Below are 26,832 nucleotides of genomic sequence, written 5' to 3' on the forward strand. Positions count from 1 at the left end.
AGGTATCAGTGTACTCAGGAGAAATTTCCCAATAAATTTTAGGATCCATTTTATCCTGTTGCCCATGTGGAAATGAACAAATTGATGCTAAAAGAAATTTTTTGTGAAAAAAAAAAAAAGTACTTTTTCATTTTTACGGATCAATTTGTGAAGCACCTGGGGGTTCAAAGTGCTCACTATGCATCTAGACAAGTTCCTTGGGGGGTCTAGTTTCCAAAATGGGGTCACTTGTGGGGGAGCTCCAATGTTTAGGCACACAGGGGCTCTCCAAACGTGACATGGTGTCCGCTAAAGATTGGAACCAATTTTTCATTGAAAAAGTCAAATGGCGCTCCTTCCCTTCCGAGCCCTGTCGTGCGCCCAAACATATGGGGTATCGGCGCACTCAGGACAAATTGTACAATAACTTTTGGGGTCCAGCTTCTCTTTTTACCTTTGGGAAAATAAAAAAAATTGGTGCTAAAAGATCATTTTTGTGACTAGAAAGTTAAATGTTCATTTTTTCCTTCCATGTTGCTTCTGCTGCTGTGAAGCACCTGAAGGGTTAATAAACTTCTTGAATGTGGTTTTGAGCACCTTGAGGGGTGCAGTTTTTAGAATGGTGTCACTTTTGGGTATTTTCAGCCATATAGACCCCTCAAATTGACTTCAAATGTGAGGTGGTCCCAAAAAAAAAAAAGGTTTTGTAAATTTCGTTGTAAAAGTGAGAAATCGCTGGTCAAGTTTTAACCCTTATAACTTCCTAGCAAAAAAAAATTTTGTTTCCAAAATTGTGCTGATGTAAAGTAGACATGTGGGTAATGTTATTTATTAACTATTTTGTGTCACATAACTCTCTCATTTATCAGAATAAAAATTCAAAATTTGAAAATTGCGAAATTTTCAAGATTTTCGACAAATTTCCATTTTTTTCACAAATAAACGCAAAAATTATCGACCTAAATTTACCACTAACATGAAGCCCAATATGTCACAAAAAAACAATCTCCGAACCGCTAGGATCCGTTGAAGCGTTCCTGAGTTACAACCTCATAAAAGGACACCAGTCAGAATTGCAAAAAACGGCCAGGTCATTAAGGTCAAAATAGGCTGGGTTTATGAAAGGGTTATCATTGAAGAGCGGGACAGCATAGCTCCATCACACTGTTATAAGGAGGGTGGATAGCAATAGATCCAGAAAAGATGCTACTTATATTCCTGAAGTCCTGCTGTTTCCACTCAGGCTACTGTTGCGGTAGTCATACTGTTATTACATGGGATTTCAATGAAGGGTAACATCTATACAATAGCTAAATGGATAATATGTATTGAGAGAGATATACGGTATCCAGTATTTAATAACCATAGAAACTGAAGCATACCAACTCACAAGTTTGAAGAGTTTCAAGAGTAAATATAATTTTATTAACACTATAATTTACAAATAGTAATCCAATAATATTACAAGCAAGATATAACATCCAGAGCTATTTGAATATAAGGTATAGGTGCACCGAATACACAGTGTTACACCATGGAGGTAGAAATAGGGCATAAATAGCAGAGTAAGTCGCTATGCTCATCTACCATGTCATACTAAAGTGCCAGTGCATAACCAGTATAGGAATATTGACATTACCCTACTATTACATAGGTTGAGGGAACTATCTCCATGGTCCAGTGACCCCAAAATCTAACAGATGTAAAAAGGACAAATAGTCCCATCAAATATTCTTACCCATATTTCTGTCCATTAGTGTAAACACGCGCCCCTACGCGCGTTTCGCCCACAGCTTCCATGATCAAATTATATTTACTCTTTTAACATAAAAACTTATGAGTTGGTATGCATCAGTTTCTATGTTTATGTATTAGGAAGCATCACAGGGTATTATCCCAAGTCCTGGGTGGTTTTCCCAGGACTATCTAGTGATTATGGCATTTGTATCTGAGTCTGTGTACTCGGTATCCAGTATTTATTAGCAATCTATTCATTAGCAATCTATCCTATGCCTTGTTAAAGGTCCAAATGTAAGTATGTGTTCCAGACAGCAATTAATAAAATAAACAAATTAAACCAAGTAATTTGACTAACACCGAAGCCATTAACACATTCATGACATGACATACATGTATGGCACATGTCTGTTATGAGTGTGTGGAAGAGGACTTAAGTGTAAAGTTGAGTTTTATACAGTCGGCATTCGCCCTTTAAGGGGTTGTCCACTACTAAGACAACCCATTCTCTCTGAATGTTTGCCCCTTTTAAAATAAAAACACCTATGCTCTTCTGTGCTGGCACTGTTTGGCACTCGCTTTCCTGGGGCTCAAGTGAGGTTTGTCACGTGAGCCCTGCGCCCAATCAGTGTTGGCAGTACAGTCTCCTTCAGATGTATTTGTAATCGAGAAAGTGATAGCTGCGGCTGTCCGCTCACCTCTTCTTGAGTACTTACACGTCCAAAGGTGGGGACATTGAGGACAGGGCTCACCTGACGTAACAACTTCACATGTGCCCCGGGAACGCGTATGCCGACACCGCTGGAATGGCACAGGAGATGAGTATAGGTGTTTTATTTTAATGGGGACAAACATTCAGAATGAGAAGGGATTGCCCTAGTAGTGGACAACCCCTTTAACCGCAGCATCTGCAGCTCAGCAAAGTCTAAGGGTATGTGCACACGTAGCAGATTTTTCTGCACGGATTCTGCAGAATCCGTAGGTGAAATGACCTGCGTTTTACCTGTGGATTCCCTGCGGGTTTTCTGTGGATTTTGTGCGCATTTCACCTGCGTTTTTAAGCCTGCGGATTCCTATTATGGAATAGGTGTAAAACACTGCGGTTTCCACACAAAGATTTAACATGCTGCGGAAAATAAACTGCTGCGTTTCTGCGTGAATTTTCCACAGCATGGGCACAGCGGATTTGGTTTTCCATAGGTTTACATGGTACTGTAAACCGCATGGAAAACTGCTGTGGATCCGCAGTGCAAAATGCGCTGCGGATCCATAGCTAAATCCGCAACGTGTGCACATACCCTAAAAGCGAGATTTAATTGACTAAATTAGGCGGGTTCTTGTTTTTCACCAATTTACCTTGCTTGGATTTTTTTTACCTTTATCTCATTTATATTTTAAAATGATGTAATTTAAATCTAAAGCATTTCCTGTGAAAGTCCTTACGATGTTGACGGGAAAATAAAATTATATCCTTTTCTAGTGGTGGAAAAGTGATAGCCCATAAACGCCTGGGAATGAAGAGGTTAAATGGGCTGAGTAACATTCTCTGCTGAATAAAAGTGAAAACTGATATTTTATCCTATAAATTATTTGTATATTTATACGTCTGAGCCGACAGAAGCTAAAGCTAGTCTCTTCTGACTGCTAGATTAAGGCTAAGCATAGAAAGTTTTCATAAGTGTCTATAGAAAACCTGATAGTCTATTCATTCTGCACAAACCACGTGCAATATCAGGGTAAAGTTCACACAGGGCATTTTTGCTGCTTTTTTTTTCTGCAGCAAAACCTGATCTTGGCAGGAAGGCAGCTGCATCAAAAGCTCAGGTTTAGGTGCGGTTTTTTTTCTCTTTTTCCATGCTAATTTCCAGCAGCAAAAATGCAGCAAATAATGATACCTGCATTTTTGCTGCGTTTTTTTCAACACCCATTCAAGTCAATGGGTGAAAAATGCTGAAAGTGACATGCTCTATGTCCAAAAAACACAGCAAAGCACAAAATACTGATCACACAAAAAACCAATGTGTGTGCATGAGATTTCTGAAATCTCATAGGCTTTGCTGGTACTGTAAAAAGCAGCTGAAAATTACCTAAAAAAAGGCAGCAAAAAAACGCTCTGTGCGAACTTACCCTATATCAGTCTGGTTTCACGATTGCAGCCAGGTATGTTTTCCAGGGCTGTGGCGTCGGAGTTGGTGTCCATTTTGGTGGAGTTGACATAAAATGGCCCCATTCTTAACTCCTTAATAACCGCCGATACGTCTTTTAACTGACCTGAGATATAAGAGAATAGCATCCCCATACAGGTGACGATCCAGCAGCTGCCGGCTGTACACTATAGCTGACAACTTGCTGCATCAGCCACGATCAGTGTTTGCACCGTGCATATCTGTTTAACCCCTTAGATGCTGCTGTCATTAATTCGTGGAAGGGTTAATAAACTACTTGACAGCAGTTTTCAAAATGCCAGGGGTGCTGTTTTTAAAATGGTATCACTTTTGGGGGGTTTCCCAATATATGGTACCCCTAAAGGCACTTCAAACATGGATAGGGCCCTAGAAAATTATATTTGTAAATTTCCTTGAAAAAATAAAAAATTACTGCTACATTTTTAAACCTCCTAAAATGCTAACAAAATAAAATAACATTTTATAAATGATGCTGATGTAAAGCAGACATGTGGTAAATGTTATTTATTAACTATCTGGATTAAAGGGATAATCATTCAAAGTTTGAAAATTGCTAATTTTTTTTTACAATTTTTCTCAAATATTTGATACTTTTTATAAATAAACACAAAACATATCGACCTAAATTTACCATTATCATAAAGTATAATGTGTCACGAAAAAACTGTCTCAAAATCACTGGGATATGTTGAAGCGTTCCAGAGTTATTGCCACATAAAGTGACACTGGTCAGATTTAAAAAATTTGGCTCCGTCACTAAGGGGTTAAAATATATAATAAATTGGGTACATTAGATCAATACAGTATGTGCTGTAAAAAAATGTATGAGAATTTGGGCAAGTTATGGTAAATTCTAGGCTTTTAATGGAAATAAATCTCTTCTGCACTTTATGTACATGCTCAGTAGTGAGGCAGTGCTGTAGAGTCGGGAGTCTGGGAAATTGAGGCTTTGAAGTTGGAGGTTTGGCTTACCGACTCCACAGCAATGTTCTTTTTATTCTCTGAAACGCTCCAGCTGAATGACAGATCTCAACTGTGTGTGTGTTCAGAAGGAGAGGTCTCTCTGGGGTCCCTCCAAGTAAGCTTCTCCTCTTTAACAAACTAATCTCCTCTCTCCCCATGGTCCCTGACTAGCTCTTCAAACAAAGTTTTCTCTGAAATGCCAGAGTATTTGAGTAAATCAAACCTAGCTGGCCCATGTTTTGGACAGCATAAGGCTACTTTCACATTAGCGTCGTACGACGCAATGCGTTGTGCCGACGTACCGACACATACTGTGGAAAAAAAAAAGCAGCAGATGCAGTTTTTCAACGCATCCGCTGCCCCATTGTGATGTCCGGGGAGGAGGGGGCGGAGTTCCGGCCGCGCATGCGCGGTCGGAAATGGCGGACACGACACACAAAAAAGTTACAAGCAACTTTTTTTGTGCCGACGGTCCGCCAAAACACGACGCATCCGTTGCACGACGGGTGCGACGTGTGGCAATGCGTCGCTAATGCAACCCTATGGAGAAAAAACGCATCCTGCGGGCAACTTTGCAGGATGTGTTTTTTCTCCAAAACGACACATTGCGACGTGCGTCGTACGACGCTAGTGTGAAAGCACCCTTAATCGACTCGCAGGTAATGTAGGGTTTTTATGATAGCATACTTATGTGTGACTTGTCAAATTAATGGTAAATGCACAAATGAATAGTGCAGCAGAGATTTACATAGGGGTATGTCATTAAAAAGTTTGTTGTTGAGCCCAAATCCTTCAAGATATGGGGTGTTCTCATTTCATAGTGTGTTTTGTTTTATTTCTTAGGACTTCTTCAACTTCCGTGGAGCAAGTCCGAGAATGGAGCTATCACAGAGCTTTGTTACTGAGTGACCACCGGAAGGATAAAGATGGGGGTAGGTCAAATTGTTGCCTTGTTTTTCAGGTTAGATCTATAAATTAGCTGGGATATAATGAGCAAAAAAATATGTATATGATTGTAATTTAACCCCTTCACCCCCGGAGCTTTTTCCGTTTTCGCTCCCCTCCTTCCCAGAGCCATAACTTTTTAATTTTTCCGTCAATTTGGCCATGTGAGGGCTTATTTTTTGCGGGACGAGTTGTACTTTTGAACGACATCATTGGTTTTACCATGTCGTGTACTAGAAAACGGGAAAAAAATTCCAAGTGCAGTGAAATTGCAAAAAAAGTGCAATCCCACACTTGTTTTTTGCTTGCCTATTTTGCTAGGTTCACATTAAATGCTAAAACTGACCTGCCATTATGATTCTCCAGGTCAGTACGAGTTCATAGACACCTAACATGACTAGGTTATTTTTCACCTAAGTGGTGAAAAAAAATTCCAAACTTTGCAAAAAACAAAACAAAACAAAATTGCGCCATTTTCCGATACTCGTAGCGTCTCCATTTTTCGTGATCTGGGGTCAGGTGAGGGCTTATTTTTTGCGTGCCGAGCTGGCATTTTTAATGATAGCATTTTGGTGCAGATACGTTCTTTTGATCGCCCGTTATTGCATTTTAATGCAATGTCGTGGCGACCAAAAAAACGTAAATCTGGCGTTTCGATTTTTTTTCTCATTACGCCGTTTAGCGATCAGGTTAATGCTTTTTTTTTAATTGATAGATCGGGCGATTCTGAACGCGGCGATACCAAATATGTGTAGGTTGGGGGTTTTTTTTATTGATTTATTTTGATTGGGGCGAAACGGGGGTGATTTAAACTTTTATATTTTTTTTATTTTTTTCACATTTTTTTTAACTTTTTTTTTTTTTACTTTTGCCATGCTTCTATAGCCTCCATGGGAGGCTAGAAGCAGGCACAACGCGATCGGCTCTGCTATGCAGCAGCGATCATAAGATCGCTGCTACACAGCAGAAATGCCGGTGTGCTGTGAGCGCCGACCACAGGGTGGCGCTCACAGCCACCGGCGATCAGTAACCATAGAGGTCTCCAGGACCTCTATGGTTACAATGTACAAGCATCGCCGACCCCCGATCATGTGACGGGGGTCGGCGATGCGCTCATATCCGGCCGCACGGCCGGATGCGGTAGTTAAATGCCGCTGTCTGCGTTTGACAGCGGCATTTAACTAGTTAATAGCGGCGGGTGATCGCGATTTCACCCGCCGCTATTGCGCGCACATGTCAGCTGTAAAAAACAGCTGACATGTCGCGACTTTGATGTGCGCTCACCGCCGGAGCGCACATCAAAGCAGGGGACCCGACATCTGACGTACTATAACGTCAGATGTCGGGAAGGGGTTAAAAATGAACAGATCTGGTGAGACTTATATTTGCCAAATCATGTGGATGTCACCAGGAAGTTCAGTTTGCAGCAAAAAATGTTTCTGCAAATTAAATATGACTCATTATGCTCAGGGTTCCGAACAGATCTTAGTAGCATAAAACTATAAGATCTAGATTAAAAAAAACAGCAAACCAATACTCACTTCAACGTTCACTGATCCCCATTTGATCCTTGGTGCCACGTCTGACTGCCACTCGCTGAAACTCTGGGCATCTTCACTTTATTTTAGAAATTCCTTTAGTGAGAGACCTGTGGCTCACCTGCTGCTGCAATGGGAAAAGCTAGTTGTCTGGCTATGGTCCCCGGCTGGATCTTTATATTATACTAGATGGTGGCCCGATTCTAACGCATCGGGTATTCTAGAATATGTATGCGTAGTGTATTGCGCAGCCCACGCAGTACATTGCGCAGCCCACGCAGTACATTGCGCAGCCCACGCAGTACATTGCGCAGCCCACGCAGTACATTGCGCAGCCCACGCAGTACATTGCGCAGCCCACGCAGTACATTGCGCAGCCCACGCAGTACATTGCGCAGCCCACGCAGTACATTGCGCAGCCCACGCAGTACATTGCGCAGCCCACGCAGTACATTGCGCAGCCCACGCAGTACATTGCGCAGCCCACGCAGTACATTGCGCAGCCCACGCAGTACATTGCGCAGCCCACGCAGTACATTGCGCAGCCCACGCAGTATATTGCCCAGCCCACGTAGTATATAGCAATGTGGGCATCTTATCCCTGTTAAAAAAAAAAAAAAAAAAAAAAAAAGAAAATAAAAAATAGTTATATACTCACCTTCCGGAGCCCCCGGATCCAAGCGAAGCGGTTACTGACGCTGCTCGTGCGCTCCGGTCTCAAGAGTGCATTGCGGTCTCACGAGACCGCTACGTCCTCATCTCGCGAGATCGAGCATGGACCGGTTACCGGAGCGTCGCGAGCGGGAAAGGCCTGTTGTCGATCCGGGGGCCGACGGACGGTTGAGTATATAACGATTTTTTATTTTTTGTATTATTTTTAACATTAGATCGTTTTACTATTCATGCTGCATAGGCAGCATGAATAGTAAAAAGTTGGTCACACAGGGTTAATAGCAGCGGTAACGGAGTGCATTACACCGCGGTATAACGCGGTCCGTTACCGCTGCCATTAACCCTGTGTGAGGGCAGACTGGAGGGGAGTACAGAGCGGGCACTGACTGCGGGGAGGAAGGAGACGCCATTTTTCCGCCGGACTGTGGCCGTCGCTGATTGGTCGAGACTGTTTTGCCACAACCAATCAGCCACTTGGATTCCATGACAGACAGAGGCCGCGACCAATGAATATCCGTGACAGACAGAAGGACACACAAAGACGGAAGTGACCCTTAGACCATTATATAGTAGATTTTCTCTGACATGCTCTGGCAATCAAGCAGCCAAGCTTTGACTGATGCTGCCTGCAGTTTAGAGTGCATAAATCAGGCAATGGGTTCCCATTTATGATATTCTATCACCAGATTTTTCCCACCTAATTTGATGGCAGCATAATGTACAGAGACCCTAATTCCAGCAAAGTATCACTTACCTAGACTGTTTGCTGTACTTTTGATTAATCGCCTGCTGATGGCTGATGAAACAATAATTTTATTCTAAAAATGATTTAATCACTAGAGGATTGATAAACCTTTTGCCATGTAGTCCTCCATATTTATGAACTCTGTAGAACCCCACCCCCCAATAGACAGCTGCGTACACTGTGCATAGACAGAAAGTTATTATTTGGGTGTGGGTGAGGTAATTCAGAGCTCAACATTCAGAGAAATGGTAGACCAGTAGCAGACAAAACAGTGATTTTTTTTTTTTTTTTAAATCAAAACTGGAGCAAGCAGCTCAGTCTTAGCCCCTGCATCATGCTGCTCTCCGATTGAGTAGCAAAAGTCTTGTGTCAAAAAGACATGTCTGATTTTAGATACACAACCACAAGCTGTCCATATTATGTTTGGCTTCAAATTTTGAATTCCGCTTTATTTAATAGTTTTAAAACTGCTTTTGTTTCATTGGCATGATATTCCAACACACCAACCTTTTACTACCAGTGTATCAAAAAAGAATATAAACTGACATACTAATATGTGTGGGTGAGAATTAGGTTTTTCTTTGTCTAAAAATAGAAAATACTGTTATTTAGGCATCTAGTTTAATGGGAGGCTTGACTCACATCGTCCATATAAAAAAAATATGCAACTTTCAAATTGTGTTCTATGGATAGCGTATTAATTATTGTATTTTTTTTTAGTGTTTAGTTACGTTTTGGAACATTTAAAAATGTAACAGTGGTTTTTCAATAAAAATTGTGGTTTAAAAGAAACATTCTATTACAAGGAAATCATGTCACTACTAGTGTTGAGCGATACCGTCCGATACTTGAAAGTATCGGTATCGGAAAGTATCGGCCGATACCGGCAAAGTATCGGATCCAATCCGATACCGATACCCGATACCAATACAAGTCAATGGGACTCCAGTATCGGACGGTATTCCTGATGGTTCCCAGGGTCTGAAGGAGAGGAAACTCTCCTTCAGGCCCTGGGAACCATATTAATGTGTAAAAGAAAGAATTAAAATAAAAAATATTGCTATACTCACCTCTCCGAGGGAACCGGCAGCGTTGTTTGCTTAAAATTCGCGCTTTTCTTTCCTTACGTGAAGTCCCGGCTTTGTGATTGGTTGCGTCGCAGTCACATGGGCGACGCAACCAATCACAGCAAGCCGTGACGTAATTTCAGGTCCTTAAGGATTTTAAAATTACGTCCCGGCTTTGTGATTGGTTGCGTCGCAGTCACATGGGCGACGCAACCAATCACAGCAAGCCGTGACGTAATTTCAGGCCCTTAAGGATTTTAAAATTACGTCCCGGCTTTGTGATTGGTTGCGTCGCAGTCACATGGGCGACGCAACCAATCACAAGCCGTGACGTCACGGGAGGCTGGACACGCGCACATTTTAAAATGTGCGCTTGTCCAGCCTCCCGTGACGTCCCGGCTTGTGATTGGTTGCATCGCGGTCAACCAATCACAAGCCGGGAGGCTGGACACGCGCGCATTTTAAAATGCGCGCTTGTCCAGCCTCCCGTGACGTCCCGGCTTGTGATTGGTTGCGTCGCGGTCAACCAATCACAAGCCGGGAGGCAGGACACGCGCGCATTTTAAAATTTTAAAATGCGCGCGTGTCCAGCCTCCCGGCTTGTGATTGGTTGACCGCGACGCAACCAATCACAAGCCGGGACGTCACGGGAGGCTGGACAAGCGCGCATTTTAAAATGTTAAATATAGGGGCGCATGACGCATGCGGCACCGCTGCGGCGCCCGACGCTGCGGCGCGGACCGCAAATGTGAACGTAGCCTTACAAATCATATATATGTCCCTCATCCTGGTATCTATATAACCCCCATCCTGGTCACTGTAAGCCCCCCTGCTGGAACGCACATGATGAAATAACAAACACTTAACTCACCTTCCAATGATGGCTCCGTGCTCCCAGCTCCTCGGTTGCGCTTCCTGTTTCCTGGGTATCCTATCATGCGACCTGGGCACACAGTGATGACATCACTGTGCTGATCACATGATCGGATGTCAACACAGACACAGGAAATGCCACGGGGAGTTGGGAGCACAGAGCCATCATCGGAAGGTGAGTTAAAGGGACTCTGTCACCTGAATTTGGAGGGAACAATTTTCAGCCATAGGGGCGGTGTTTTCGGGTGTTTGATTCACCCTTTCCTTACCCGCTGGCTGCATGCTGACTGCAATATTGGATTGAAGTTCATTCTCTGTCCTCCATAGTACACGCCTGCGTAAGGCAAGATTGCCTTGTGCAGACATGTACTACGGAGGACAGAGAATGAACTTCAATCCAATATTGCAGCCAGCATGCAGCCAGCGGGTAAGGAAAGGGTGAATCAAACACCCGAAAACCCCGCCCCTATGGCTGAAAATTGTTCCCTCCAAATTCAGGTGACAGAGTCCCTTTAAGTGTTTGTTGTTTTATCATGTGCGTACCAGCAGGTGGCCATATAGAGGGGGGGGCAGAGAGACATATGCATGATGGGAGGGGGAGAGTGCAGGCACATGTAATATGCACCGCTCCCCTGTCAACAAACAACCAACTCTGCACAGCTTCAGCACTGAGGTGATGGACAGCATTGTGCAGTAAATATTGCATGAGGCTAATGAGCAGGAGCACAGGACCTCCTGCTGTCTCTGCAACCAGCCCACTCCAGCCCCCTGACACCACTCCAGAGCTGCCCCCCTCCTCTAGAGCACGGCACACATTCAGATTGTAAGACGTACCCCCCCACTTTCCCCAAAAATTTAGGGGAACAAAAGTGCGTCTTATAATCCGAAAAATACGGTAATTAAATGATTTGCAGTGGTGGAACCGTAGTGCAAATACAAAGTGTTTCCCAAGAAAATGGGTAAGCGGTGCAAGACATCACTGTTGGTGTTCCCTATACCCACAACTTACTGTTTGTTTACCTTTTTCTCTTGTCAGATAGTGAAACAGAAAATGGAGAATATGCAGTTATTAAAGAGACCCAGTCTCCTGATGCATGCCAGAAGAATTGCAGGAGTCCTTCCAAACAAAATTTGGTAAGAACTTTATTATGCGAATGACTGGCATTCATTCAGGGCCAAGAAAAAGTATTTGGTGCCATAAGCAGATGAAGCCAATGGTGTTCCTCCCCACCCCAAAGGAATGGCTCAGAGACTAAAGTAAAAGGACCCCTAATGCACATCCCCGCACCCCTCCAATGGGTTAGGTAGCAATCTCTGATGACCACTTCCTCTAGAATTGTTAACTTTATTTGTGAAAAAGGTATCAAAGGTAAAAAAAAAAAAAAAAAGTGTACTTTAGAGATGTGACATAACAGGGAGCGCAATTTCAAAGTTAGATACATAATCAATAATTTTTGCGAAACATTTACACAATACAGGGAAAAAAACATCCCTGAAGTCCTATAATTTAAATGTAGAACCCAAAGATAGTTATGGAAACTAATAAAGCGTAACTATAATTGGGGACTTTTTGTTTCAATTAAGGTGTCCAGCATTTGGCACATACCCTAATGAAAAATAAAGAGACCCCCATTATTAATGAAGGGATACATCTGATTATTTTTGCATTTGTCATGAGACAAATACAGCTTGTAAAAAACTGATGGTGAATCTGTTGATATACTCCGGTTCTGGTCACATATTCATGTAGTGATGATTGGTTGTTCTGGTACTGTATTCATGTAGTGATGATGAGTCTGGTGATATATTCATCACCAGAACCCTCATCAGTACATTACTACGAAGCCAAAATCATCATCAGTGCATAATTTGAGCACAAGAGCCATCAATAGTACATGAATATTTTGCACCAGAAACATCATCAGTAAAGAAATTACCGGAACCACCAGCAGTACATGAATGCATCACTAGATCCACCATCAGTACATGAACATACTTACCATCACTGGTTGACTACGTCACAAGAGAACCACTATCAGTAAATTAATGCGTCACTAAAACTTTTATCAGTACATGAATATGCCACCAGAAGTAAATGATTGGTAACCGGCTGGAAGAAAATAAAAGCGCAATAGGGTCTTATCTGGGTATAAGCAGATAGATTCTATTCAAATTTACTCACCAGATCGAGCCCTAACATAGGCTCATAGAAATGTAAGCTGCTGCAGATCCACTCGTCTCCTCGTGACCAACCAAAGTAAAAAAAAAAAAAAAAAAGATGGGATAAAAGGGTAGATTCTTCTTTGCACCCCTTAAAAAATTATCATTTTTTAAGTGGTGCAAAGAAGAATCTACTTTTTTCCCCCTTTTTTTTTTTTACCAGAAGTAAATGAATACATAACTAGAAAAGAGTCTTGAATACTAGTACCAAGCCTATTACAACAATCAATTGTATTATCGAGTCAGCCCCATAAACAATTGTATCACATGAACCTGCAACTCCCAGTATGTCCTTTAAAGTGAACCTGTCAGCAGTTTTGGCCGCTATAAGATACGGCCATCACCTTTCAGGGCTTATATACAGCATTATATAATGCTGTATGTAAACCCCCAACCCGACCTGGAAAAACTGAAAAATAAGTTTTATAATACTCACTTGCGGAGTGGTCCGGTCTGAGGGGTGTCGTTCTTCTTGGTCTGGCGCCCCCCTTTTTTATTCAGTATGTGATGGTATTCATTATGCAAACTAGGGGCAGGTCAGTGAGGGAGCAGTGACCTGTCAGCAGTCTAATTAGAGCACCACATACCCCAGCCCACCTTAGGGCACGAGAATCTCATTAACACAAAACTAAAGATTAAGAAACAGCCACAAGCACAAGATGGATTTCATCAACCAAGGTATCATTTTATTCAGTATAATGGCGCCGACCTGACAGTGTGTGTAGGTTACTATGCATAACCCTGCTGACAGTTTCCCTTTAACAAATGTAAGGAGATACTGGGAGTTAACAGCCATCATCAAACTGTGGACCATACATGAACCACTGTACTGATGAGAATTAGTCAGTATCACAAATAAACATTTACATCCAGGTATCTTATCGATTACATCTTGCTGTCGTCTTTGTTTTGATCTCCATCTTGTCTAGACACCATGATGACTTTTCACATCCACAGCTGTTCTCTGCAGACCTCCCTCTTCTCTAGTTTTTTGCAGCAAATGCCGACACAGTACCCTTAAAAATAAGTTATTAAAATGCCCTCTGACTAAAAATCTGTTCATAATATGAACTAAATAAGCCACTTATTGTATATGGCCTCAATACTGTCTACCATCATTAGCTATAACTGCCACACCATCCGCCCTTATGAAGCACGACTTATACCATGGATGTCCTCTCTCTATCGCCCCACTGTTCCCCCCCCCCCCAGCCATGCTAACCCCTCTCCATATTGTGCCTCTTTTTCACCTTATCTTCTCCACATCCATTCTGTGCCCCTTTTCACCCTCAATCTGTCCCAAGCTGCCGTATTCAAGCTGTAATCACTCCTCTGTCCCCCTACACATTACGATGGTCACCACAGCCACTCATACTGTAGGATATCCACAATAATTCCTCAATGAAAACAGTTCTTACAAAGACGATCAGCATGATACTATATCAAAAGAAAAATCTGAATAATAAAATTATTAATAATAACCAATGATTAGCTGAATAAACCGGACTTCTCAGATGTGGACTAGTCGCTACATACAACACTGAAAGGAGACACATGGCATAAAAAATGCCAAGAAAAAACGACCAAAACAGTCCAATGTAAATATAAATGTGAAAAATACTTTATTAGAACATAGTAGTAAAAGGACAAAATGAAAGCCATCAGGCCAAGAGATGACATGCTATCAATGAAACCAACATGACAATGGTGAAAAACGGCAAGTGTGCACGCATATCAGATCGCTCAACACAAAATAATAATGACAAAAGAAGAAAAAAAAAAAATCTCCCCGTCACAATATGGCGGTGTAGGAGAAGGTGCTCAAGCAAAAAATAATCATGAAACTAGGAGAGTAAATAATGCTCCAAAAACAAGTCAGAGCACATGCTATATCACTAGAAAGATGGACAATGTGAAAAATAGAAAATACTACCTTATTGATAGGTGGCACCAATGTGGAGGATCCTGGAATGTGTGCACACACCCCTGGGGTTTTATATTTACATTGGACTGTTTTGGTCGTTTTTTCTTGGCATTTTTTATGCCATGTGTCTCCTTTCAATAATTCCTCAATGTATAATATGGTCACCGCCACAGCCTCCCATATATAGTATGATGTCCACCACAGATGCTCACAAATAGTATGATGTCCAAAACAGCCCCCATGTATATTATGGATGTCTCCCACAGCACCCCATACAGTATTATGACCCACAAACCGTAAAACAATATGATATTCATCACAGCGTCCTATCCCGTACGGTCACCACAGCCCCCAGTATAATGCCCTCGACAGCCCCATAGACAGTATGGTCACCACACCACCTCATATACTTTGCTGTAGCTCTGCACAGCCCCTCATTTCATGCCCCTTTGCACTTCATTCCCTTTTGCACTGCCTCTCACTTCATGCCCTTTTGCACTGCCTCTCACTTCATGCCCTTTTGCACTGCCTCTCACTTCATGCCCTTTTGCACTGCCTCTCACTTCATGCCATGCCCTTTTGCACTGCCTCTCACATCATGCCATGCCCTTTTGCACTGCCTCTCACTTCATGCCCTTTTGCACTGCCTCTCACCTCATGCCCTTTTGCACTGCCTCTCACCTCATGCCCTTTTGCACTGCCTCTCACTTCATGCCATGCCCTTTTGCACTGCCTCTCACTTCATGCCATGCCCTTTTGCACTGCCTCTCACTTCATGCCCTTTTGCACTGCCTCTCACTTCATGCCATGCCCTTTTGCACTGCCTCACTTCATGCAATGCCCTTTTGCACTGCCTCTCACTTCATGCCATGCCCTTTTGCACTGCCTCTCACTTCATGCCATGCCCTTTTGCACTGCCTCTCACTTCATGCCCTTTTGCACTGCCTCTCACTTCATGCCCTTTTGCACTGCCTCTTTTTTTGTCCCGCTGCACAGCCCCTCATTTTTTTTCCCCTGCACAGCCCCTGATTTTATTTCCCCACTCCGCACAGCCCCTCAGTTTATTCCCCACATCTGCACAGCCCCACATTTTATCCCCCCATTGCACAGACCCTCAGTTTATCCCCTCAATTTATGCCCCTGCACAGTAATAAAATTAAAAAAAATTATATATTGCATACTCCCCTAATCCAGGCTCCCGTCCACTGTCTCCTCTGCTTTAAAGTTCAACAGTGAACGCTGGACGGCTCAATGACATCATTGCAGCACGCCATCCAACATCCCCTGCATGCACCTTGTCCATCAAGGCGCAGGCTGGAAAATGGGGGCTGATTACAGCTCCTCTGTTGCTGTCTCAGGCAGTGTACAGCAATTGCTTTTGCGTCTGACAGACACAAATGCAATTAAGAGCAGGCCAGGTCGTAGAACAGAGCGGGTTGAGCAGTGTCAGTGAGTGACATTGCTCCCCTCCGTGCCTGCACCCTCCGTGCTGAATGTCCTCATCCAAAGGAAGATGTCGAGCGACCGTAGACATTCAGGATTTTTTTTTTTCTTTTTCAAAGTGTTCCCCCATCGGTTAGTCAGGTGCCTACCCCTCATCATGGCTCTGCATTCATTGTTTACTGTACAGAGCTTTAAAAATATTAGCAAATTCTATTTGGTTAATAGGAGGCATGCAAATCTTTTAACCAGACTGGTCATGAAAGAGTACGTACGGGGGCTGTTCACACTGCGTTTTTGCCTTGTTATACAGTACTAGCAAGTTAATGAAATTTCTGAAATCTCATGCACATGTTGCTTATGGCTTCCTTTTTGAGTTTTTTTTTTTTTTTTTTTTAAATCTGCAGAATGTACATTTTGCAACATTTTCACACATTTCAATAATAAAATGCATGAAAAACTTTCACAAAATTTGTGCATATTTTACTAAGCATTATTTCTGCCAACACACTGATTGTTGCAGCAGAAAAATCTGCTGAAAATACTAAACGTGCACATACCTAGAAGGGGGTCCACAGCAGAGGTGCACAAGTGAACATACTGTAAATGCTCACAAATAACATTTGAATTTTTCAACTTCATTGTGTGAAAGATCATCAATGTTTAATTTGAAATTGTATGTGTTATGCTAAAATAAATTACATTTTATTGTTTGTTTTGCTTCTAGCCTTGCTCTTCAGGATCTAAACCACCTTTGAAGGCAGATGCTCCTCAAGAAACAATCTTAAATACACCAGTGACAGAAAATACAAGCCCCCTTAAATCGGAGCCGCATCAGAAACAGTTATCCATTTTAAAATCCCATACTGCACAACCTCATTCACAAAAGCTGCCTTCTACACCTTTAAAACTACATTGTCCTTCTTCCCCTCATCTGGAACAACCTCCAAAGTCCTCAACACCCCACCCACCTGTGCAGCATGGTTACCTTTCACCAAAGCCTCATTCACAACAGTTAGGATCTCCATACAGACCTCTCCATCCTCCTTCTCATCAAGTGGCTACAACACCAAGAGAAAACCATGTGAACTTTTATCCAGTATCTCAAAACTTGCAGCCTTCTAATCCACAGCCAGCAGGTGGGCAGTTGTTTTCCCAGGCACAGGCAGGACAGTGTTCAACTGTTTTTAGTCCCTTTAATCAACAGCCTGTGAACAGCTCAGCCCCACCTCCCCCTCCTCCACCTCCAACAGCAAACTTTTATCCAAACCAGCAACCATCTGCATCTTTTCAAAATTATAGTCAAATTAAAGGAAATATTCCCCAGCAGCCTGTGTTTACATCCTGTCCAAATCAGGGTCATGCAACAACCACGGGGCAACCAGCAGTTCAAGGACTTCATGTAAATTCTGGACATTATTTGCCTTCACAGAACCCTGCTGTACACTTGCAGAGTACACCATCAAGTGTTCCTCCTCCACCACCGCCACCTCCACCAGGATGTCATCAGCCACATGTTTCAGGACCAGTTCATGCTGTATCAGTTGCTACTGGAACGCTTATTCATTCACAGACTAGTGGACACCATTTACCACCTCCTCCCCCTCCTCCACCGGGCCCAAGTTCCCATCATTCCCACATGCAACATGTTGCAGCCGGTCATCAAGGCATGCAGGTACAACACCAGCATGTTTTAAATAACGCTCCCCCTCCTCCTCCCCCACCACCACCACCTCCACCTCAGTCTTCTAATGTCCTAGTTGGTTCAGGACACCACTCCACATCACAAGGATTACTTTTACAGACTCACCAAGGACCTGCAATGTTTCCTTCAGGGGCTCATGCTCCTGTTGCATCTTATTCAACCCAAGCTCCCGTTCATAATACAGTGGGGTCTGTGTCGCAACACCAGTCTTCTGCACCTGGACAGCACCATCCACTTCCTAGTCAGGGGCCTCATGTTCAGCCACAAGGACCAAACAGTATTGCATCACCTGCAGGGTTCTGCCCCCATCCTGGGTCTGTAAGTCTACCCCATGGGGTACAAGGGCTGCATCAAGCCTCCACAGTGCCTGGCCAGATACCTATTCACAGACCGCAGGTCCCACCTTTCCAAAACAACTATCATGGCTCAGGCTGGCATTAGATTTGGTTTTGTTCTGCTTAACATTTTTAAAATGTTGTGTAAAATAAACTGTATATTTTCTATGTACCTTGTAAAGGTACTTTTTAAAACCTGTATATGAAAATTTGTAAAAATCCAAGTACCAGTGCGCTTTTATTTTCCTGTTCTTCTGTCCCCCCCCCCCCCCCTTTTTTTTTTTTTTTTTATTTAATTTTAGTTTATTTTTCTAATGTTTGCTAGTTGTGCTTGAAAGCCAATTTTGAGTCATTGAGGAAACATTCCAGTTCTGTTATAATGCAGTATGGCTAATACTGCATAACATGTACGTCACTTGTCAGTTCATTTAGTGAATGTTTTCTATTGTAAGTTTTTATGTGTGATACACAGGTAAGAGCACTAACATGTATGTTTTATTTTTTTTTCTTCCTGTGCTATTTGGTGTAAAAATAAGTCAAGTTTCAATGTTACATTGCCCCCTTCTTATTTACACAAATGTAATTTAATGTATAGATCTGTTTTAACATCTTGACTTCTTTAGAAGTTTTGTAAATACTGTATTTGCTTGTACATGGCTTAAAGCTTCCACCTCATTTGATAAAACATTGTACATATTTTTTTTATTGTATGATCCTTGTGGAAGTAGTACAGTATATGACATTTAATTTTTGTAATATACTGTCACATTTGAGCACTGGTTGGGCATTTTAATTCATGTTAATAAACCACAATTATGTCCGTTTTATCAGGTTAGTCCTTTCATACATTTTACAAAAATTAACGTTAATGCATAACTGCAGCACTTAAACTGTACATTAAAAATGCATTGTCAGCACTTTTTCCTGACTATTCCAAAATGTTGCAGTGTTGTGTTTTCTCTATGTTCTGTTCTTTTCAAAGATAAAGATTTTTTTTTTTAAGCATTTCTACAATATTACTGCTAGTAATGGGGCTTAACTTCTGCATATATGATATATACCGTATTTTCCGGCGTATAAGACGACTGGGCGTATAAGACGACCCCCCAACTTTTCCAGTTAAAATATAAAATCTTCTTAAAAGTCGGGGGTGGTCTTATACGCTGTATGTCGTCTTATAGGGCCGGTGACTAATGTGCCTTTTTTTTGGGGGGAGTGGTCCCGATGACGGAGGGGGCGTCTCACAGGAAAGTGTGAGTGGAGTATGCCCCATTACCTCACATTGTAGCTGCAGCCAGCGTCAGCGTGTGGTGCTGTGGAGCGGCGGCGGCTGCTCCTCTTTGTGCCGCGTGGGTGCTGTGCTGTGGGGTGGTGGCTCCTCTTCCTGCAGCGTCGGGGCTCTGTGCTGTGGGGCGGCGGTGGCGGCGTATCTTCACGCACAGTCAGTCGGGGCTCCTTAGGCATCTCCTGAAAGCCCGGAGGCACCGGCATCTCCATTGCTACGATGCTGTGGCCTCCGGGAAAATGGCCGCTGGGGGCAGCGCATGCTCAGATTCAGATCTCATCTCCCGAGATCTCGGGACGAGATCTGAATCTGAGCATGCGCTGCCCCCAGCGGCCATTTTCCCGGAGGCCACAGCATCGTAGCAATGGAGATGCCGGTGCCTCCGGGCTTTGAGAAGATGCCGGAGGAGCCCCGACTGACTGTGCGTGAAGATACGCCGCCGCCCCACAGCACAGAGCCCCGACGCTGCAGGAAGAGGAGCCGCCGCCCTACAGCACCCACGCGGCACAAAGAGGAGCAGCCGCCACCCGCTCCCCAGCACCCCACGCTGACGCTGGCTGCAGCTACAATGTGAGGTAATGGGGCATACTCCACTCACACTTTCCTGTGAGACGCCCCCTCCGTCATCGGGACCACTCCCCCCACCCACCCACCATATACACCTGGCGTACAAGACGATACCCGGCGTATAAGACGACCCCCGACTTTTAAGAAGATTTTCAGGGGTTAAAAAGTCGTCTTATACGCCGGAAAATACGGTACATCACACACCTACCGGAACCGGCTGTGGAGACTCTGTCCATTTTGGCATAGGGGTCATTCCATGTCAAGTGAATCAATGATTTTTACCTCTATATTTTAAATTCTTTTGAGATTTTGTTATTTGGTAATAGTGTGTCAGTGAATGCAAAATGTGAAGGAAAAATAATCTAGATTTTTTTTTTTGTTAAATTGATTTTCAAAGTTCGGAAAAAGTGTGAATTTCGGTGTTGCCTGCCTTTATCTTTTCTCTAGCCTGAGTTATGAGGAGAAATGTAGAGAAACAAAATAAACACCATTCTACTCAGAACTGTACAGGCTTTCACCAGATATGTCACGAGTATCTTTGATGATAATTTACCCATGTGAATGCAAACGCAAAATTTTTAAAACTCATTTCCAGAAAAAAAACTTTAATTTCAAAAACTGCACATGTGCCTGCTATGCTCTTAGTCACATCTGTACCAAACTGCAAGTTGGGATCGTGATCAGATCATATTTAAAAAAATAAAATTATTAGTGTCAATTCCAAAATCTCAAATTCAGATCTGTTCAGCCTGTGGTCTAAAAGTGTGGGGTTTGTATTTACCAAATAATCAATGATTACTCTGTCCCCTCATTGGGGGACACAGAACCATGGGTGTTATGCTGCTGTCCACTAGGAGGCGACACTATGCATATTCTGAAAAAGATTAACCGTGGCTCCTCCTCTGCAGTATACACCCCTGGACTTCGTCAGCCTTCTCCAGTTTTTGCTTAGTGTCGCATAGGAGGCAGCCTTGTTATGGACAACTTCATACTGCCACATTATCGTCTCTCTTGATTAACCCAATTCTGGGGGAAACGCGTCGAGAGCCTTGTTTTGATCTGTGTGAGGAGTCACTTTATCAGGACCCGCAACTAAGTACATCTGACAGATGAGTATACCACTACACGATGTGGATATCTTTACTGCAGGGGCATACTTTGTGTGTTTTGGCCGGGTGCCTGTAGTTGGGGGGTGTAGTGACGCAGTATCAATATGTTTGTTGTGGTATTTATCATTAAACATTGTTTACATACATGTTTTATTTGTAGTAGTACCATGGTGAATGACCTTATCTTTGGTGTCAGATTGAAGTAATTATGATGTTGCAGAGTACCTAGATTTATCTGTATTTATGTGCATAGTACCTATCTGTCCCTGTACTCACATCACATTGGGGGTGGGCCCTTTGCTTGTCAGAACACATGACATACCATTACAAGTTATTACAAGCCACGTGGCCTTCTACTTCTTACTGTCTCCTTATAGGGTGTGAATAGGAGATTAGGGACAGTCATCGTACGAGCAGAGGCGCTATTCTCAAATTTCTTAGGGTGCCAACCTCCGCATCTAGGTAGGCACATATGTATACAGGTTCTATGTACGATTTAGGGAATTTTCACGTATATCTGCACATCTATATAACTAAGTGCATGTCAACATTGGCATGTCAACATTGGTATATCACTGGTACTATTACATGTGGGTGGGTATACCTCTACTTATTTATTGAGGTTCGCTTCTACTCAGTCTAGTTTTATCGTACTGAGGTTTGCTGCTACTTAATCTAGGCTTATCTGGGAGTATATCTCCTGTTTTGGTTCTTGACCTACCTACCATTCAGGCTATTTTTCAGGGTATTTTTTGTAATTCAATAAAGTATACATTTTTATGGGAGTTTTTTTTTCTTTCTTTTGTAAACCTCGCATAGGAGGCACACCAGAAATTCCCATCCCCCCGACGGGATTACAGATGAAGAAAAGTGGGTCTCCTGTGAGACTCCCGACATGGCTCCTTCCTCGGCCCCCTATCACGGGGTGCCCGGTTGAAGTCGAGATGGCTATTCGCCATGTTGCTCCTTCCCCAGTCCCTCGGGTGCTGGTTCGAAGTAGAGACCCCCCTCCTTCCCCAATTCCTTTTGGTTTCTGGGTTGAGGTCTAGGCGAGGATAAAGCCCCCTGATGGTCACAGCAGCACCCTCCCTAATCCCCCTCTGAGGGCATTAGGTTGAGACTCCTCAGGTAGGGCCTGTACAGGCAGCACTCTGCAGCTCCCAGCAATGGGCCAGCACACTGCGTCTGCATCCAGGGACCCCAGCCTAGCTGCGGGCTTCTGCCGGGGCCGGGGGGAGTGCAGGCAGGCATGGCACAATAGAGACACAGGGCTCCCTGTGCCCCTGTCTCTGCGGCAGCACCAGCTCTATACTGCCTCAGGGACCCCCCTTCCGCTTACAGCCCCACCGCTATCCTGCCTTTAAATCTGGGGGGGGTCTGGTTCAGATCCGACCCCCTCCCGTACTTTCGCGCCGGCCTGGAGCCCTTCTGGGCATCAGGCATCTAATTTAGGCTTCGGCCTAGCTGAAGCCACCACCTCCTCTTCGCCCTGCCCCCCCGGATGACAAATGACACTCTACAGTGTCATAGAGAGGGCGGATCGAGACAGAAACGGCGTGTTTTTACACAGTTCTGCCGCCCTTTTCCAGCTCTCTGCCACCTTTCTCTTCTCAGCGGCCATTTCTGCTGCACAAGGAATAACCCTGCATCTCCCGGTCAGCAGGACCAGGCCAGCCAGTCTCCGGGGGGCACAGGACTGTGGATCTTCGGCGCTGGACCTAGGGGCACACTAGTGCGGTAAGATCACAGCTGGGTTTTTTACTCAGCTGTGAATCCATATTCCCTATAAGGCTCCCCTATAGGCTTCTCTGCATAACCACCCCTATAGGGTCCTCTGCATAGCCAGCCCTTCTGCACTCTGTGCACTATGCCGGGCTCAAGGTCCAAGAGAACCAGACAGGACTGCTATTATGCATTCTGCACAGCCTGCAGGACTGCTCTCCCCAGTGGCAGCACGTACCCGCACTGCCAGGACTGTATCCAGACTACTGTGTCAGAGCCCCAAGAAGCCCCTGCCAATGCTTCGGTGTCTAATGCCACACCGGAATGGGCTACTCAGATGTCGCAATCTATGACGCAGTCTATAGATAACCTAACCTCCACATTGCTTCAGGCTCTGCAGGGTCATACCTCGACTATGATCGTTACCCAGCAAAGGGAGAGCTTGACTCGGGAACAAGATGACCCTGACACCTCCACGTCTAGGTCAGGATGCAAGCGGACCCATAGATCAAGTCCATCTGCGTCATCCCATAGCACACGGTCATCCCCCTCTAGGGAGAGGCAACATATTTCTAGGTCATCTAGACTGTCCCCTTCCAGGGACAGACAATGCAGATTTTCCGCAATCCCTGACCAGAGAAGGCCTCCTCCCCAGCTCACCCAGCAGGGGACACCTCAGTAATACACAGGATTCGGAAGGCATCTGTGACTCTGACTCAAACAGGGAAACGGAGGGGTCCCTGATCCCAATCCCCCTAGCAATACAGCGCTAGTTGAGGACATAATCTCTTCCATCCATCGGGTGCTGGACATTTCTGATCTGCCACCAGAGGCCCCAGAACACAAGATTTCCTTTGAAGGACCTCTGAAGCCACCTAAGGTTTTCTCTAACCACCCAGAGTTTAAGGCGATCCTTAAAAAGCAGCTCTCACAGCCTGAGAAAAAATTTGCTAATCCCAAATATCTGGAGGCGAGGTACCCCTTCCCGCAGAAGGACACCAAGGAATGGACAGATCCTCCCAAAGTGGAGCCCCCAGTCTCAAGACTAGCAGCACAGACCCTCCTTTCACTGCCAGATAGCTCAACCCTCAGGGACGCAGCAGACCGGCAGGTAGTACGCATGGCTCGTTCAATTTTCAAGGCTGCAGGGGAATCCCTGGCTCTCGCGTTTGCCTCAGTTTGGGCTGCCAAGGCCATTCTGGCCTGGGCAAAAAATTTACAAGCTTTCCAAGCATCCGCTCCTGAGCGGTCGGCCCAAGCGGTTCAAACAGCAGTTGTAGCAGATTGCATGCTTCATGCAGCTCTGGATTCAGCAAGGGGAGTAGCGGGGATAGCATCAAACGCCATCACAAATCAGCATATCCTCTGGCTGCGGGAATGGAAAGCGGACGCAGCCTCAAAGAAGTCCCTCACACACCTCCCCTACCTCAGTGGGCGACTTTTTGGTGAACAGTTGGACACGATGATATCCAACGCTTCCGGGGGTAAGAGTACTCCTCTTCCCTAACTAAAACCTAAACGCACTTACAAGAAGCGTAACCAAACTCTATTCCGATCCTTTCGGAACTCCTCGGGCTGGTCCGTCTCGCGTCCAGCACAAAATCGTAACCGTTCCCCACGCAGGTGCAACTCACGATCGATGCAAAGGTGGCACAAGACCTGGCAGTCAAAAGCAGGCCAGCCTAAGCCCAGAGGAGGAAAATCTCAGACTTTCTCTTCATCATGACTCACGGACTCCGGAAGACACCACACCAGTAGGCCATCGACTTTTGCTCTTTCATCAAGTCTGTCTGCCTATTACAGAAGACAGGTGGGTCAGGGAACTAGTGTCTTCCTGATACAAAATAGACTTCACCTCCAACCCACTGGACCGATTCTTCCTCTCTGTCCCCCCAAAACCACAAGCCAAGGCTCGTACATACCACCATAGCGGTCTCCTCGCTTTTTCAGGCAGGAGTCATAGTACCGGTCCCCACGACTGACCGCTTCCGAGGGTTCTACTCCAATCTGGTCGTAGTTCCCAAGAAAGGAGGCAGCGTACTGCCCATACTAGACCTAAAACAGCTCAACAAATATGTACGGGTCCGTCACTTCTGCATGGAGTCCCTTTGGTCCATCATTGCATCCATGGAGAAGGGTGAATATCTCGCCTCCATAGACATACAAGACGCATACCGCATATACCTTTTGCACCTGCCCATCAGAGATTTCTCAGGTTTGCAATAGGCCAGGACCACTACCAGTTTGTGGCTCTCCCGTTTGGACTCGCCACGGCCCCCAGAGTGTTCACCAAAGTCATGGCAGCCACCATGGACGTCCTGCACTCCAGAGGCATAGTAGTCATTCCATACCTGGATGATCTACTCATCAAGGCTCCCACCTTCAAGGATTGCAAGCTCAGCATCTCAATCACAACCGATACTCTGTCGCATGGGCTGGTTAATCAACCTACAAAACCCCGAGTCGGTCTTTGACCTTCCTGGGAATGCTATTCAACACTTCCAGGGGTCTAGTGCTCCTTCCCAAGGACAAAGCACTAGCTCTCCGCCTATGAGTTCACACCCTCCTTGCAAACCCCCTCGATCTCTCCGGTTTGCCATGAGAGTCCTCGGCAAGATGGGGGCAGCAATAGAAGCGGTCCCATTTGCCCAGTTTCACCTCAGGCCTCTCCAACTAGCCATTCTCAAGTCCTGATACAGGAATCCCTTTTCTCTGGACAGGGAGTTCCAGCTAACGTCGTCAACCAGGAGGTCCCTCCACTGGTGGCTCAAGCCAACCTCGCTAGCAAAGGGGAAATCCTTTCTCACAGGTCAATGGAAGGTTCTGACCACCGACGCGAGCCTGACAGGTTGGGGTGCGGTGCACCTACACCACAGGGCAAGTGGTCCCCAGTGGAAGCAACCATGCCCATCAACATCCTGGAAATTTGTGCCATCCTCCTGGCCTTGAGGGCCTTCCATCACTAACTGGCAGCCTCTCACATCAGAATAGTCGGACAATGCCACGGCCGTGGCATATGTGAATCACCAAGGGGGGACCCGCAGTACCCAGGCGATGCGAGAAGTGTCACACATCCTCAACTGGGCGGAGGACACTGTCGATTCTCTCGGAGGTCCACATTCCGGGTGTGGACAACTGGGAAGCAGACTTCCTCAGCCGACAAGGAATAGACTCGGGAGAGTGGTCTCTCCATCCTGACATTTTTCACCAGATCTGCCACCGCTGGAGGACCCCGGATGTGGACCTAATGGCATCCCACTTTAATGCCAAGGTCTCCAACTTCATGGCCAGAACACACGATCCGCGGTCTCTCGGAGCAGACGCTCTGATTCAGGACTGGACCCAGTTCCAGCTTCTGTACATTTTTCCACCTCTCCCCCTGATACCCAGGGTGGTGAGGAAGATCAAGCAAGAGGGGGTTCCAACCATCGTAAATCGCACCGGACTGGCCCAGATGTACATGGTACGCCGACATCGTACAACTTACAGCAGACGCCCCCTGGCGTTTGATGGCGTGGCCCTTGAGACCTTGGTTCTAACCCAGGCAGGGCTCTTGCCGGATGTCATTGGAACCATGATCAGGGCACGGAAGCCAGCCTCTGCCAAGATTTATTACCGTACCTGGAAAGCTTTCTTTACTTGGTGTGAATCTTGTGGCCAGACCCCATTCCCTTATTCCCACCCCAAACTATTTGGTTTTCTTCAATCTGGTCTGGAGGCCAGGCGGTCCCTGAGCTCGCTTAAGAGGCAGGTGTCAGCCCTCTCAGTGCTTTTTCAGAGGTGCATTGCTACCAAACCACAAGTAATGACATTCCATCAG

General features: G+C 44.9%; 1 protein-coding gene across 5 annotated transcripts in view; it reads left to right on the forward strand.

Annotated features, from left to right (window-relative positions):
* KMT2E (lysine methyltransferase 2E (inactive)) overlaps positions 1-19,154 on the forward strand; it is a 178,087-nt gene extending 158,933 nt beyond the window's left edge. For all 5 annotated transcript variants that reach the window (XM_077264738.1, XM_077264740.1, XM_077264741.1 and 2 more), the window contains 3 exons: positions 5,709-5,797; positions 11,742-11,839; positions 17,017-19,154. In XM_077264738.1, the coding sequence (XP_077120853.1) occupies positions 5,709-5,797; positions 11,742-11,839; positions 17,017-18,435 (1,606 nt within the window). In that variant the 3' untranslated portion in view covers positions 18,436-19,154. The remainder of the gene's footprint in view (positions 1-5,708; positions 5,798-11,741; positions 11,840-17,016) is intronic.
* The last annotated feature ends 7,678 nt before the right edge of the window (positions 19,155-26,832 follow it).

Source organism: Ranitomeya variabilis, chromosome 5 (assembly GCF_051348905.1).
Source record: "Ranitomeya variabilis isolate aRanVar5 chromosome 5, aRanVar5.hap1, whole genome shotgun sequence".
Classification (NCBI taxonomy): Eukaryota; Metazoa; Chordata; class Amphibia; order Anura; family Dendrobatidae; genus Ranitomeya; species Ranitomeya variabilis.